Genomic DNA, 17,426 nt, shown 5'->3' on the forward strand with positions numbered 1-17,426 from the left:
TGGGTTAGAATATAAAGTTTGGTATATGGTCTAACCCAGAAAATGAATCTTTTGGTAAATCAGTAGCTACCTGGCAACCATCCAATATTTGCCAGTCCCAGAGAGGGACGCTCATGGTTGACACAGGACAGGGATACAGCATGACACCACAGAGAAGGCTGAGTTCCTGTTGCAGAGAAGGACTTCATCTTCTAAAGGGACACATACAGAGAGGCATGAAGTCCCCATAACACAGAGGAGTGTTTTTCTGGGTGGTTAAACACTTTAAGGACACCCAAGAAACTTGTGGGTCTGGCCAGGCCTAGACACCCAACTTCAGCCAATGAAAATTGAGTTAGGAAAGCAGTTCAGACAGGGTTAGCAAGTATGGGTGGTCACCCCGACGCCTAGAGTATTTAGCAGTTGTGGCAGGCTCTCTGGACCTCTCTGCCCCTCAGCTGTAGAACTATACAGTCCGAATCAGAGGTAATCAAGGTTCCAGGGGAGGATAAGGTCAAACGGAAATGATCTTTAGTTTAAGTATTTGTTACACATAATACAAGATTCTACATGAGAATGGGTAAGAGGGTGTGGCAAGACAGCTTTGAAGCTACTCAAAAGAACACAGCAGAATATAACCTAGTTTTATTCTTCAGGTTAGGTTTTGCTTTTTTCTCTGAAGGAAAAGGAAAAAGAGAAAAGCCTCCTTAGGACTGAGGACAAAAAAGATAGGCTTTAGCATTCAGGCTATTTGCCACTTTTCAAAAGGCCTAGAATATGCTGGAACCATCCAGTCCCCCACCCAAAGAAGCACCGATGGACAGAAGCATTCATACCTCAATCTGTTTGTGGTTGTAAGAGTGGCCACCACCATGTTCAAAGGTGTCCAAATTCCTGCCAAAACGGTCACTTATGCCCTTTAGCCTTGGGTTAATTTGTGGGTGGGAGACATGACCCTTCTGTTTAATGGCATATTCAGAAAAAAAAAAAAGACAAAACATATTGTCAGAACTCATGAAACAACACGGAATTCAATGCAGGGTATAGACCACATCAAAGAACAGAATGCAGTCCTAGACCTGGCCTCTCTGTTTTACAGAAACTGGTCACAGGACCAACCAGTGAGTACTTGCTCCTGCCTCTACGTCAAGAGAGCACCCACAGCACAGCCACATAGCTGGGCGAGAACTAGAGTAGGGTTACCAACAGGAGGGCTCCTTTTAGAGCTTCCCCTGATGCAGGGACCCAGCCTAGTGTGGGGAGTGTATAAGGCAAGTGTCTGTGAAGAGAAGTAGCTGGCCATGCTGCTGCCAAGATGTCCCTGTTCCAGGTATGTCTAGTGGGGACAATTCTGTGCTGCCCAGGTGAGGCTTGTGATAGAAACTTCTCCAGTGTTGCAAACATTCTCCTTACTGACCCAACTGAAAGTGTTTAGTGTTGTGGGGTTTTGTTTGTTTATTTGTCATTGTTAAACAGTGGCACACTTTTTATGGTCAAGTCTCACAGGCAATTGCAACACAAAAATACTATCTGTTCAGAAGCTCTTCCTAGATTCAAAAGGAAATCTCAAATAAAATCAAACAAAAATTGTCTTTAAGGAACTTTAAAGTGTATGGAAATTTAACTTATCATGTATTTCTAAGTAATCTAATGCTAAAACTTTGACTCTCTGTTTTTACCACTGAAATATATTCATATTTAAAGTTAATTTATGGCTTTGCTGGGGGTGTTGGAAGTGTGTAAAGGCCACCCAGGCCTCTTCTAAATACCTCATTTTGCTATGAGGAACATAAAGTGCAAATACTTTTTCAGTCAGCCTCCAAGCATGATTAGCTTGATAAACAAGGGACACTGACCCTTGTCAGAACTGAGTTGGGTACCATGCCTAGACCTTTAACCCTGTGAGAACAAGGTCACACTACACACTTGGGAACAGGGTTTCTATACTTTGCTAAATAATCAGAGTAACTAGGAATAATGGCTCCTTGTTCCATGAGCTACAAGGAGAAAAAGGCCCAGCGTGGTCTCTGGTCTAAAGCTGATAGTAGAAAAGCTAATCTGTATATTTGTGTCTAATGGAAATGCAGATGAAACGTTGATAAGGAAAAGGGTAACACATTCAACAACTAGCTTTAAACATTGTAAAACTGTTAACTTTCCAAAAGAGAGCACACAATTCCAAATTGTGACATCAGGTTTCCTTTTGAAAAAGCCGCAACTGGCACTTTTCTCTTCCATTTCCAGTATGCTAAGTACAGAAGGTGTTAATTCTCTGGACTATGATTAAAAAATGATTTACCATTCAGGCCATTATTTAGAATACAGCTGGCTTGCAGGTTTCCACTAAAGCACTGGCCCTTCTCCCACATTCTTTTTACCTCCTGGCACTTACCTGGAGCTGTAAAGGGCTGAGTCCAGAAGCAGCAGCAGCTGCCATTGTTGACGGAATGAACTGTACGGGGTAGTTATCACCTGTCGGGAAGAACAATGCGTACAGGTTTAGACAATGCACAGGGAATCGCAGCAGACAAGTATAAACATGGTCCTTGGCTCGCCCCAGCTTTACAACATTGCCCTAAGCCCAAACATCTGCAGAAACAAAAGGCTTAGCTGGGCACAGGCTTGCGCTGCTGCCTTGGAACTTTTTGTTAACAGATAGCTGGTAGGCAAACTGGCAAAACATGAATGTGATGTTGAAAAAAATTAAATGTGCAATTCAAGCATGTTCGCTCCTCTACAAATCTTGTAATACATCATTTTTTTTAAGAGTCAGAAAAAAATCTTAAAGCCAGGCTGATGCTCGGCACACTGTGAAAAGAGGTTTTGCTCTTAGAGAAACTAAGTTTGCACTTGGTAGGTAAAGTGTAGTCTTAGAATACAAAAAAGACTATTTACTAATGGCTGGCCATAATGCTAAGTTTTATCTCATGAAAAGTTAACAACATGATAAAAAAAAATCCCCTTTAATATGGCTCATCTTACCTGCTGGCACCCTGAAATGCTGGCACTTTAGTGACTGTGGAAATCTGTCTCTTTTGGTTTTACCTCTAGTACTAGAGTAGTGGAGCTTAGTGCAGAATCACACACACAAGGCACTGATTGAACCATTTTTGGTGATGATAAATAAATAACTACACATTTTGCATGGGCTGTCTGCACTGAAAACCTGGGCGTGAGTGCTCTCTATGCTGCTGTAAGGTATTTGAAGGCCAAGCCAACACCTACCCAGGAGATGGAAAACACCTTCTATGACCTGAGACACAGGCCATGGCCAAAGACCCAAAGAGCCAAGAGAAGGGATGAGGACATAGTAGAGTGGCAGCAAGTGAACTAAAAATTAATATCTGTGGATGAATCACACAATATCAATGACTTAATGTAGTAGCACTCTGGCTCTAGCTACTTATTTAAAGTCAGTGTTATGTACTATCTCTAGGCTATATTTTAATAGGCTGTTCCCCCACACATTTTTGACATTTATAATAATCATGCTGTTTTGCATGAACTTTTCCACACTGAACACAGAATGTAATAATGAAGAGACATTGCAGGAAGAATTCCAGGCACTGAGATTGTCAACTAGAAAACAAGAGAATCTCTTGTTTTTGTGTCTGCATGGGCGCTAACACCTGCAGCTTGCCTGGTACCCCTCCTGCTTGCCATGTAAAGTGCTACTCAGCCAGCCCAATGTAAATGTTAAGTCGCTTTCACTTTTAACAAATTGTTAGCTTCTGATCTGCAGAGTCTCTTTGCGTCATATCCATAATACCTCATCAGACCATTGAGCACAGTGTGTGCCTGTACACAGTTCAGTAACAATTGGCTTCTGATTGCAAACGGGGTGCTGCTGCCGTGCATCACTTACGCCATATTGTGCCGGTCTCCTATGGAGTCATGTTCAGAATATCTGACCTTGTTTTTCCCCTTCCATGAGGTTGATTTGAGTCTGCCCTACGCTATGAGCTTTTTAAAAAAGATAACGAGGCAAAATTATTTTTATAGTAAATGACTATCACTTTATGCTTAAATAAGTCTACTGATCTTCTTGATATTTAAACTAAATTATCTGAAGAAAGACTATCTTGATCTAAGGCATATGGTATTTTTTTTCTTTTGGTGGATATCTTATCAGCTTTAAAAAACCCACAAATGATACTGAATTAATGATGTTTCAAAAATAGAGGGAAAAAATAACCATTCCACCCATCAACACAGACCTCCTCCCCAAACATTTTAAAGCTGTTCTTTCTTTAAATGTCATGCATTATTCATGCAACTCTACACCACAACCCCCTCCCTAGAAGTTTAATACCAGTGGCTTTATTTGTACTAAAACATTTTTCATGTCAAACATATTTTAAAAAATCAAACTCTGAAAGAATTCCCCAGGGCACTCCTTCTCCATAGCTGTCATGCCACTGTGCCGTGAAATAGTCGGCTTTTTACATGGTTTCTGGCTTGCCAGTTAATTTATGACTATCTCTACCACACCCTGTAGTACTCTCCAGCTCACCTGCTGGCTACAAACAGCTTTCTTTCCACTGTTGACAAGCATATTTTCAAAATATTTTTAACCTTTCTGCGGGTTTGAATCTGCATATCTGAATAGATCTTCAGAAAGCTATTTCTCCAGAACCCATCATTGTATCAGTACTAAAAGTCAAAATGAATACATTAGAGCAATGGAGTATATCACCAAGGATGGTTACAAGAAGGAGGGGAGTGGAAAGGCGGGGGAGGGGGATGAGAGTTACCATACGAAAAAATGTAAGAGGGAGAGAGATTTCAGGGCAACATGAGTTTAGCTTGTGGTAACAAAGTTACACACTTCCTTCTACCCACTCTAATTTTCTAATTTGTAACAGTTGATCAAGAAAAGTTTGCAGAAGCTGACTTGGCAGGGAATCAACCAACATGTCGCAGCAGTTTTTTTTTTTTTTCCGAATTTGTTTCTGGATGTGAAATGTTTGCATGAGGACCATTCTTTTTAAATTTGTACAAAGGAAGCGGCAGCCTGTTATAACAGGTTTGCTTTAGACATGACTGTAATCTGGCCCTTCTCAGACTAGAAGTCTGAGAAGAGAGTCCCCAAACATCAATCTGAGAAGCAATGGTCATTCTCTAAGTCCATCTTCTAACTATCTAGCTATTATTGTAGAGCGAGCACAAAACAGAATTGAGACCCACATAAATGTGGCTAAACGCTGAAATCCATCAAAGCAGGCAACATTCCTTTGGCATCCCCTCCACATCAAGAGTCCCAAATGAGAGAGAAAGTAAATTCTTAACTTTCCAGAGACACTGAGATAAACCCAAACCTTAGTGCATTTAATTAATCACTAGAGGTAGAGAACTTATCCCAAGACCCTGGAACACACTAGACACCCCTCAGAATATTTTGAGTGGATGCATTTCATATATAAATCCTACTTTCTAAAAGGAGTCATTTAAAAAATCAGAAAAACACACTCAAAATCTCATAGTAAAATTCTGATCAACTATTTTCATTCTTTAGAGAGGCAAGGGATTGGGAGAGTTGTAGATCCTAAGATTTTTTTTAATTATAGATATTAATACACTGTAAAAGTCATTTTGAGAGTTGGGAAGAGTAGAAGGGAGAAAGAAAAATCAGAATTAGGAGTGAGGACTCAGATTCTTCAGTAATGGAATAAAGTTTCTCATTTCATTTTCCACCCTCCAAAATAAAAGACCAATATGTTACACATCCCTAACTTCACAAATTATTATGGTGGCACTATAGGAAGTTGACAAATCCAAGGGCCATACTTTCATGAGGTATCATTAGAATAATGTCACTATACAAAAGTTTCTAATTCAGAATTGAAGGTGTCACTTTTCCCCATTTTTTCTTGTCCTCTGAGAAGATAAAGTAAGTTCAGACTTACCCCTGTAGTAAAGGTTTGCAGGTAATATGTGATATATTTAAAACTTTAACACACTACTTTCAATTTGTTCAGGGCACATAAAAAATAGAAAGCATTATGATATACATTGCTGAAACCAGCACACATTCTCATGTCTCCTTCTAAATTTGCCTTCTATTCATCAAATACTATTCAGGTGAAAAGATTTTAGCTTGGTTTTATTTATTTATTTAACTATCACATATATTGCTCTATATGCCTCTTAAAAAGCTAAAAATCATGGGCCATATTTATCCCTTCACTTATTTTGTGGATGCATCTTAGATTCTTGGCCAATCATCTGAAAATCATGGCATTTGCATGATGGCAATTAAGTAAGTGAATATGAATGAACAGATACAAACCGTCCTCATAAGAAATCAACACAAATGACAACTCAAAGCTCATGTCTAACTAGAGCTCATTTGTGACAGAATCTCCACACATGAGAAGACACAGGAAATAAACCTTGATGTTCATAACACAGGTTGGGTTACACCAATGAGGCTATCTTCTTGCTGGACCTCAGCACTCACACTGAAAATAGAGGCACTGATGGGAGCATTGCAGAAATGCTTCCATTCTAGATATGTGGATTGAATTAAGCCCTGTTCCAATGTTGGTGATATACCTCTACCTTGAAATATTCTGAAAGAGCAATGACTGGCTTTGTAAGATGTTGCTTGGATAAGCTCAAACAAAATTATTTTTTAAACAAAAAGTTTAAGAATTCTTTAAGTTTATGCCCATCTCGACTATGTTCCCAAGAGTATAAAATATCCATTTGGAGAACCTTAGCCTGAATTCTAAGACCATTGTTTTTGATATGTAAAGCCCCAGAAAACTTAACACTTAAAAAATTTTAGTTTATTCTTTTCATTTAATAAAATAGAATACCATTTATCCCTACTTATATCTTAGGGTTGTTATAAAAATTAATGAGATTACTCACACACATGGGGTTATCTTGGCAAACAAATGGTATGCAATAAAAGAAAAATCAGCTAACAACTATAAGCATTGTATGCCAACCAATTAAACAACTCAGCAGAAATGGAAAACACAAAAATTACCTAACTACTCAAGCTCAAATAGGACATCTCAACAGACCTATAACAAACAGAGATTGAATTAGAGATCAAAACCCCCAACAAAGAAACAACTCGACTAGAAGGGTTCCCCAGCACTCTGTCAAATGCTGAAGAAGCATTTATACCACCTTTACGAGCTCTTCCAAAAAACAGAACAGTTCTGTCTATTCTATGAGGTCTCAAATACCTTGACGACAGGTAAGCATGTCACAGGAAAAGAAAATTTAAAACCAATATTCTTCATAAATGTAAATGAAATATCTTTAATAAAACATGAGCAAATTCAATCCAACAGAATATTGGAAGCATTATTTGCCATAATAAGCAGGATTTATCCAGAAATTATAAGGTGGTTCCATCTAAGCAAATCAATTAAATGCATTACATAATAGAACAAAGGTGCATGGGGAAGTCTTGCATGATCATCTCAAAATTATACAAAAAGCATATTCAATTATTCCATGAGAAGAACTCCCAGAACTATGAGTAAAAGAAAAACTCAGAATGACCAAGAGGTAAAGATTTCCAGTCAACATTGTACTCAATGGCAAAAATTAAAAGCATGGCCTCTAACATCAGGAACAAGATAACAATACTCATTTCACTGATGTCATTCATTGCTGTCTTGAAAGCTCCATCCAGTACTACTACACAAGAAAAAGATGGGAAAACATCCAAATTGGTAAGAAAAGTGAAAAAATAATCTATTTTGGAAAACACACACACACACACACACACACATATATATATATATATATATGTGTGTGTGTGTGTGTATGTATATATATATGTGTATATGTGTATATATATATATCATACACATATATTAACACACAAATGCTCAATTTAATTATTTGTGCCAAGAATAAATATAAATAACCCAAAACGAAATTAAGAAAGAAATTCCATTTATAATCCTGCCTAAAAGAATTTAACACCTGGGAATAAATCAAACCAAAGATTACATGGAAAAAGTTACACCCTGAAAACTATAAAACACTGTTGAAATAAATAATGAAGCCATGAAATTGCCTAAGTGTCCACCAACTGAAAAAATGGGGGAAAATGTGGACACACACATGGAACACTATTTAACCATAAAAGGATCAAAGTGTGTCATCTGTGTCAACATGCATGAAACTGGCCATCATTGTGTTAAGTGAAACAAGCCAAAGCACAGAAGGACAAGTATTGCATGCTCCTGTTCATATTTAGAAGTCTAAAGTCAGTAGTGCTCATAGAAATTGAAGGTAGAATAGCAATTGCCAGAGGCTTGGGGAAACTTGAAGGGGAGAAGGCATGAGACGGTTTGATCAATAGGTACTGAGATACAATTTGACCTGGCTTCCCCACTGCCCAGCATGATGACTACAGGTCATGACAATGAGGTAGTATATATTTCAGGAATGAAGAAAAGATTTTAAGTGTTTTAGCATTAAAATATTACAAATGTTTGAGGATCTTGGTAGGCTTACCTTGATTGAACATTATATCATCTATCTATGTATCAAAACATACACCATAAATATTAACAATCATCATTTGTCAGTGGATATTTTTTAATTCAATAAAAGAAATAAAGACAGATACACACAGAAAGAAGTATCTGTATTGACAAGAAGACAACATTATTGTGATGTCAATACTATTCAAAGAATATACATATTCAAGAAAATACCTATCAACAATCCTTTACACAAAATGGAGAAGAGCTGTTCTTAAGCTCATATGTAATTGCAAGGGTCCCTCAAAACTGCAACAATCTTTAAAAAGATGAATAAAGTTAGAAGACTAACACCACCTCAAGACTGACTACAAAGCTACAGTCACTTACACAGTGTTGCACTGACATAGAGACAGGCTGGCCAGCACAGCAGAATGAACAGCCAGAAATAAACCCTCACGCATACATTCAATTTATTTTTGAGAAGGTATCACAACCATTAGAAGGAAGAGGGTGGTCTTTTCAACAAATGCTGTGAGAAAAACTGGATGCCCACTTGCAAAACACATAGATAACCAATTTGTATATTTTGTGTATGACTTTCTCTTGCACAGCATCCATATATTAAGCTTTAGCTACTAGCATAGAATAAGGAGTACATTGAGGGTCCAGGTGCAAGTACACATCCTGTTCTTAGAATCTCTGAGGAAAAGTCAAGGGTGTTAGTCAGACATAATAGTTTTAAAATCCCAACTACATATGGCAGTGGTCAGTTGCCTCATCCTTGGAATACAAAGCAGGCTAGACATGGTTTTATTTTTCATACAAGTCAACCCTGTTCTGATGTACACACACACCGGCAAGTGTGGAGGGGTTTTCTCCTTTGATTTCAAGCATCCATACTCAAGTGTGTTTACTATCTCCCTGACTGTTGCATTTAGGTCTCACAATGGGAGCAAGCAGAGCAACTAATGTCTGGGACTTATGTTCTGGGCCCTCGTGGATCCCTATCTAGAAAGATGTCCTAATTATGGGACCAAATAAGAATTAAAATTGAGGGACTAGAACTTAGTAAAGTTACTTCTAGAAAAGCCAGTCTTGAGATGCCCCCTGAAGATGCCTTCTTTATAGGCATCTGGCAGCATCCTGGTAGCAAGCCTCCTCAGCTACTTAGAGGTGGAAAATCTCATATGGTGTGCGCCATAGCTGGCACCCTACAATTTCCAGAGACACAAATCACACAAGTCAGATCACCTGGAGAGGAGTGAAGACTCAGAGCCCTAAATGTGTCTGTGATGCTATTCTAACATAGGATCCTAAACAGCCAACTTCAACAAGCAGTGAGTGACACCCCACAATGGTCCTTGCTTCCAGCAACCAGGACAGTTGTTCAATCAGCTGAATCGATTTACTTAGCTCACAAACACCAGGAAAATATGGCTGTTCTGGGAGAGGTGGAGGAAGCCAAAGGAAAGGAATTTATGTTCCATTTTATGAGGACCAAGGAAGCATTTGCTCCTCTTCTCACTCAGGGGACCCAGATATGGATATGTGCCACTGTCTTTCAGGCTAGTGTATCTCTCTCCTAATATAGTAGTTGCTCATGGACATTTCAAGAGAACTGATCATAATTCAGTTTGGGGCAAAGTGTTTGCTTGTCTGGATTCCAGTTCAATAGTGCTCTCCTCATCTCCTGTGATGGCCAAAGACTGCATGGTTCATTTTCATCAACGTGTAAATTCTCTACTCATAGCCTAAGTGTGTTTAATCCATTTCAAAGATAGCTTTATTTATAATAAAGTTTAGATTAACCAAAGGACTTAAAATTCAGGTTAAATTATTTGATATAAGATTGGAGTTAATAGAAAATACCTTGAGGTAGCAGCTTGCCTGTGATTGAGACTCTTCCTACAAGCCTGACCCCACTGTGCTGTTCTCAACAGGATTAGCCAGCCCAACCAAACACAGTTTTGCCATCCAAGGACACATCTCTGAGTTCACTGAAAGTCACTAAGTCCTATACAAAATTGTTCCTGTCCGTATCTTCTCAGTTACATGGTACAGCCTCATCAATGCCTGTGGAAAAGAAGCAACCTTAATTCACTGAACACATAGCCATATCTGCCCCCTGAGAAAGGACGTCATTGCTGTAATAAAATTAGGCAACATACAGTAAGATCTCTATAGTAGCAGAGAATAAGGCCCATGTGTAGTTTTGAGCTGTAGAGAATATTGGTGGTAAGAATATTAAACCAACAGACAATATCTGTGCATAATTTACTGACTAGCTCAGCGATGCCAGCTCTGAATCAAGATGAAACAATAAACTTAGTTTACATCAATAGTCGAAATGAAGTTGGCATAAAGAACTAACTCAGAGTAAGAGCACTGATGGACATATGCTCCCTTATACTGAATGCAGAGGCCAACTTTAAAGACGGGGGTAACTAGCTGTGAGAATTCTGTTGTAGGAAATTGAATGTTTAACAATTTGAATGACGTAATTTCTTCCACTAAGGTTTCTAGAAACCTCATGGGAATACAGGCCCAGGAGCCATAATCTAAGATGTGGAAAACAACAGTACCTCAGACTTTAGAATATTTGCATAGACTTATTGATGAAGAAAAAAAATAATACAAAATGTTTTAAAAGCCAAAACTTTTCAACATCATTGTACACCTACCATTTCCTATCTCAGAGCACTTTCTCCCTTTTTTGAGCCTGAGATGCCCACCATTGACTTATTTATGTTTGAAGATTTTTTAATCAGCCCTCTATTAGATGGACCAGTCCCTCGGCACCAGTATCCTCCTCACAGATTCCTTCCTCACAGGAAAGGGAGTTCCCTACCAAACACAAGTGAGACATCCATGGTCAGAGCTCCGGGCTGTCTCATCAGCTCCTTTGGGATCTCAGGGAGGTGGTTTCTATCTGTGGCTTAAGCATATTCAAATGCCTTTGTTCACATGCGAAGGCACATATGCAAGAAACTGCTGCCCTCAGACTGGCTGGTTCGCATAATCAGGTTAATGTGTTAAAAAGAACTTGACACAGAAATTATTAATGAGCAGAACAAGGTCACTACTTCTGAGCTGGGGTCACTTACAAAGAACGCACAAATGAAATTGAGGTTGGCTTCTGTGTACTTGGCTATTTTCTTACACTGGATTCCTTTGGCAACCTATCTTTAAACATTTAACGCCATGTTTACAAGGAGGCTCTGAGAGAGCTTCAAACCATTATGCCCCTAATTGAATTCCCCAGGAGTCCAGTAAACTCAGAGGAAAAAAGAAAAATCATAACATTTGCTAAATCATCTCAAAGCATATTTCACTACAAGGTTATGTGACCTGCTTTTTTTTTTTGAGGTTCAAGGATGAATGAAGAATATTACTGAATGCTTCATTATTTAGACCAAAATCAAAAAGAACTTTACCCATTAGTGGTGAGCTAATTAAATCAGCAGTTTTAACTTTTTTTTTTTCTAAGAGAAATCTTACAAAAAAAAAAAAAGAAAGAAAGAAAAAACAACAACAGCAGCATTTTCTACAGTGTGTGACCAGTTTCCTGGTGTGTGAAAGCTCAGTGGAGAAAGAAAAGATCTGTGGACAACCAAAGACACAGCTAACAGTAAAGGGGTGTGTGTGTGTGTGTGTGAGAGAGAGAGAGAGAGAGGAGAGAGAGAGAGAGAGAGAGAGAGAGAGAGAGAGAGAGAGAGAGAGAGAGAGAGAGAGAGAGAGAAGCAAGAACAGCGCAGGACTTCATCTGTGAGTTCAGAACAAAGTCAAACAGGAGACGAGAAAGTAAAAGTTCTAGAGATCAATTAGTTATTACAATGCCCTGCCTCGCCAGCTCTGCTTTTACTTTAAAATAGACTTTTTGTTTTGTTTTGTTTTTAGCCATAGCTCCCTTGTCTGCTCCTGTGTTTGTTGTGACTACTGAGCAAAAACATATGGGCCTGAGCATTTCCAAAACTGTGTCGCCGCGGCTCTCCACTTACCTGGCTTGTATGTTATTCCAGGGGGGAAGAGGAATCCCTGTTGGGCGGCAGCAGCTGCTGCCAGGGTCCGCTGGTCATGTGGAAAAATTGGGATCATGAGCGGAGGCATGTGCCCCTGAACCTGCTAAACAGAAGAGAGCCTGTGATCAGAGAGGGAGCAGATGTCGCCAAGACGCGTTTGTTTTCCACTGCTGGAGGTGCTCTGGTACCCACACAGCCACCCACCTCTAACCTCTTTCCAGATCTGAAGCTGAGAAAATTCAGGCAAATTTCACCTAACCCCTCCTGGAATGCCATTAGGACCTCAGTGCCACCATTTCACCATAGACCGACCACATCCCTGCTCTCACTACAAAGTGGTTAATAGCCTTCTCTCTTGACTTGTTTTTCTCACCTTCTTTCTTGAAAGAAAGAAGAGGAAAACTAAATGTTCTTTTCTCTCCCCCTGTGGGTGAGTGGTTTTGCCCTCTCCCCTGCATTGCATTCTAAGCATCATTGTGAAAAAGTATTCCGTGTCCTTGTCCAGAAAATAATGTCTAATTGTTATATATTCCAGAAGCTGTGTCTCCCTCATTGAGGAGCTTCTTCCAAAGCCTCACTGCATTATATTAAACACACAGAGCTTCAGATTTAAGGCTACTATATCTTGGCGCCCAATTAAACTAATATCCTTTGCCATACACACCTCGATGTAACATATAAATTGCTTGTCAGCTTTATGCACTGCCATGTAGCTCAGTAATTATGGAGTTGTATCCACTGAGCAACTCATAATAAATCCTACTATATCAGATTTCATTTGACCTCAATAAATGTATCAAAGACCACAAAAATGCAAAAGAGAAAAATATTCACTCTACATCAGTATTTGTACTCCATATAAAGGAAATCAGAGCTATGACAGAATCATGCTCCTGAAAATCACATTTTAATTTCCTAGCTCCCTTCTTCACTAGCATGCTGCCCTGGTTCCAGCAGAGCAGAGCTGGAAGGCTTTGTCCTGGCTTTGGGGGCCTCATTCCATAGGCTAGCTATGGGACTTTCCTCATTTAAAGACCAGAACAGAAATGTGTCAAAAGGCATGGTCTTTTGGTTCAGAGAGATCTATGGCTTTTTACTAGCATGAAAGGGCTATGTGATATACTATTTAAGATATAAATGTTTGCCAGCAATTCTACAAACCCAAGCACTTCCTCTGTCTAAATTTCTAAATCTCTTCTTTAGGCAGAGTACCACATATGAGCTGATGCCCCTATCTAAAGGGTACCAGCTTGCCTTCTCTTGGCCCTGACCCTGCACAGCCAGAGACATCGTGCAAATGCTTCTGTATGGGTCTGAGAGGTTTCATTTGCCAATCGTCTTTCTCTGGGGAATGCCCTAACATGTAGGTTAATAAAGGGCAAGCAAAAAATAAACACTTTACAGTATTTTTTCTGAATTCATTTCTCAGGAAAATCAACTTACAATAAAAAGGTCTTTGTGCAATTACTACCTTGCCAGTGGGGCGTGAAAGAAACTAGCTTTGAGCAGCTATTTCTTCTCTTTTAGCTGAGGTAAGCCCAAGCTTTGTACATGGGAGAACAAACTTTGCCTGCTTAAATTGGTACTGAACCTCTCTCTAGTGCCCGTGTCTCCCCTTTAGCCTGGGAGAAAGGCACCAGATTTGCTGTCCAACCCCAGTTTTCTGTGACCCTGTACACATGTGCAATGTTCAAGATGAAAGCGACGTATTACATGCCAGAAAACAAAGCACAATATCACTATGAGTGACCACTGCTCATCAAAGAACATCCTTTCATGGTCCTCCAGAAGTGTGGTACTCACATGTGCCTCGAGTACCATACAGATGCTTTACCCTGAAGAGGAGGCAACATGTTGTTTCTTTTTTTCTTTCTTTTTTTCACCTAGCAATGAAATAAATTGCTACTGTGTATTAGGGATTTGAGAAGCAACTGAAAAAAAAATCACCCCACTCAGCGAGAGAGAGAGAGAGAGAGAGAGAGAGAGAGAGAGAGAGAGAGAGAAGAGAATAACATGTGATGTGTCATGTATGGAAGATGATGCTGAGACTGAGCAGTTACAGGGACAGAACTAGTCTCAAGATGGCTTTTAGGGAAGCATTGTACAAAGATGAATTTTCTGATAAATTTTTCCAAAATTAGCTCTGAGATGGGACAACACCTGCCCTTTCCCTAGAAGTGCTGTATATTTCTACATAAATGTGTGTATGTATGTCTGTGTGTGCATGTGTCTGTGTGTGTGTGTGTATGAAAATACATATACAAAACATATGAAGCCATTCCAACTTTACAATTCTATGATTACTAAAAAGCTGCCATCAGGAAGATAGCGGCAGTGGAGTGCCACAAATGGGGCATCTACATCACCCCAGCTTCCCAAGGCTCAGAAACCATCACAGAAGAGGGAGCAGAAAGGTTCTAAGAGGTAGGGGTCAGTGAAGATGGGAGAAAAATAGTGTGTTCAGATGTGACAGGATTGAGCCCTCAGGAGTTCACAGCAGCTGTGGCTGCCTGCACAAGATGAAGTCAGTCACCATCCTAGCATAGAAGGGGAAGTTCATGAGCCTCTACCTCTAACTGAGGAGCTATAGACAGGTGATCGTTTCTGGGCACAGAGAATCAGTTTTCTTTAAGGATCTGGTCCCTGTAGATTGACCATGCTCCAGGTGATGGTCTCACACTCAGGAAGTATGGGCAGTACCAATTGTACTAGAAGAATTATTTTAAAAGTGATGGGGTAGGAGAGGCTGTGGAGATGGCTCAGCAGTTAAGGGCACTCGCTGCTCTTGTGGAAGACAAAGTTTGGTTTCTAGCACCCACATGGAGTCTTGCAACCATCTATTACCACAGATCCAGGGGACTCGATGCCTTCTTTTAGTCTCAGTGGGCACAAGGCATACATGTGGTACACATAGGTATGTCCAGGCAAAATGTTCACATGCAGTAGGTATAGAGAGGTAGGGATAGATCTGGGGGGCTGAGGGAAGACTGGAAGAACAGGGTGAACGTGACCAAAATTCATTGTGCTACAAGAATTAACAAAAATACTTTTAAAAGAAGATAGTGTGATACATTTCCTTCATTTATTCAACATGTATTTATTGAAAACTTACAATGTCTTTGTTAGTGAACAAGCCCAAGTCCGTACCCTACATTTCCTGAGCTGTGTAGTCTTAAAAGACTTAACTCTCCTGACCCTATTTGTCAAATCTGTGAATGCTGACTAGGCACTTGACACAGTCATTGTGAGGATATGACAGACAACCAAAGCCAAGACTGAGCACATTCTCTAACGTAATAGTGTGGTTATATTATAGTCAACATTAGCTCTTTGGATTTTTTGTATACTTAGCAACAGGAAATTATCAAATGGATAAGCAGAAAAACGTGGATCTTCCCATAACTCTACTTCAAGAAGGAAAACATGAACTAAGTCCTTCATTTGAGAGAGCAGAGACTTGTCATGCACTTAGCAGACAATGTGCCTCAATGAGTGTAACCCAGTCCCAAGCTTCTAGAAAACCATGAGAAAGAAGAGGTGGAATAACAAGGACTGTCTGGAGATGAGACATGGGGGTCTCTACTGTTCCTTGTTAAGTACCATCTTAGAATGAAATCGAATTTAATTTTCCATTAGTCATGATCAGGGGTGCAGACAACACAAGGAACAGCTGGCAGGGGCCAGGCCTTAGCTCTTGACTGGGATTGTCCATCTGAAAGTACTGCTCTTGCAGTAAATGGATGTGGTTGTTTTCATTTTTGTTATGTATATGATGTGTTTTTTATGGTGTCTGTAGTGTGAATATGTATGTTCATGTATGTGAAGCCTGTGTGTCTGGATAAGTGCACCTATGAAGGTCAGAGGACAACCCTGGGTGCTAGTCCTCAACTTTCACCTTCTTTAAGACCATCTTTGTTGTTGAACACTGCAAATGCCAGGCTAGCTGGCCTGTAAGCTTCCAGAGAGTCTCCTGTTTCTGCCTCCCAGCTCCTTCTTAGAGTACTGGGATGATAGATGTGTGCTATCACACCCAGCTTTATGTAAGTTCTGGGAATTCTAACTCAGATCCTCAGATTTGCACAACAAATGCTTTGCCCACTGAGTGATCCCTCCACTCCCTAGGATTGTTTTTAATACTAAATACATAAGTGTAGGTGTTTCATTCTGTAAGAATTTGGGGTCATTCCTTTCTACTATACTCTACAAATTAAGAAGTTTAAAAAAACAAAACCCTCATTGACAACTATTATCCAGAGGATGTTTCCTTAAAGAGGAGGGAATAGAGACAATTTGAGAGCAGTAGTGCTAACAGAACTAGAGTTGGACTGGAACGCAGAGAAGATCTAGGCTGGTAGTTGACAAAGTGAAGTGTCTGGCCAACAGCATCAGCAGTGTTTTCATAGAGCATTTCTCCAGATCCACAGCACATCTTCTGAGTCATATGCTATGAGGTGAGGTCCAATGATCCAAGTATTAAAACCAAAATTTCATGGAGAATAGTGATGTTTTGGTGTGCATCCAAACACACCAGAGGGTTCTTTAAAACAGACAATGCTCTACCCCAGGCTTATGGACTTGGGGAATCTTTGTATTGGAGTCAAAGCTGGAGAATGGACATTTCTGAGCAGCTCCCAAATAAAGCTGCTATTGCTGACCCAGGGACCAGTCCTTGAGAATTCGCATTTTAGTCCAATCCTCAAATTCAACACACAAGGAAACAGACCACTAGATCACTTAAGATACAAGCATCTGACAGCTGAACCTAGAGTCCAGAACTGCCAATCACTCCAGCCAGTATGTTTGTTATTACATGGTGACTTCAGTAATAGTAAAAAGAGAGATCGGTTTTAGTCAAGGGACCTACAGGTCTCCCATTGACAGTAATTCTGCATGTCAGGACCATATTCTTGGAGACAGTTTTTGAGTTCGGATAATGTAAACATTGTCAAATTTTAAATAAAGTTTC

The 17,426-nt window shown here is 39.8% G+C and overlaps 1 protein-coding gene across 50 annotated transcripts in view; it reads right to left on the reverse strand.

Annotated features, from left to right (window-relative positions):
* Window positions 1–17,426, reverse strand: part of Sox6 (SRY-box transcription factor 6) — a 604,948-nt gene that overhangs the window by 103,546 nt on the left and 483,976 nt on the right. For 16 of the 50 annotated variants that reach the window (XM_076563547.1, XM_076563521.1, XM_076563525.1 and 13 more), the window contains 3 exons: window positions 12,440–12,563; window positions 2,372–2,451; window positions 816–938 (listed from right to left, as the gene is read on the reverse strand). In XM_076563547.1, the coding sequence (XP_076419662.1) occupies window positions 816–938; window positions 2,372–2,451; window positions 12,440–12,563 (327 nt within the window). The remainder of the gene's footprint in view (window positions 1–815; window positions 939–2,371; window positions 2,452–12,439; window positions 12,564–17,426) is intronic. The other 34 variants (XM_076563582.1, XM_076563579.1, XM_076563567.1 and 31 more) reach the window with 3 other exon arrangements.

Source organism: Peromyscus maniculatus, chromosome 1 (genome assembly GCF_049852395.1).
Source record: "Peromyscus maniculatus bairdii isolate BWxNUB_F1_BW_parent chromosome 1, HU_Pman_BW_mat_3.1, whole genome shotgun sequence".
NCBI classification, from domain to species: Eukaryota; Metazoa; Chordata; class Mammalia; order Rodentia; family Cricetidae; genus Peromyscus; species Peromyscus maniculatus.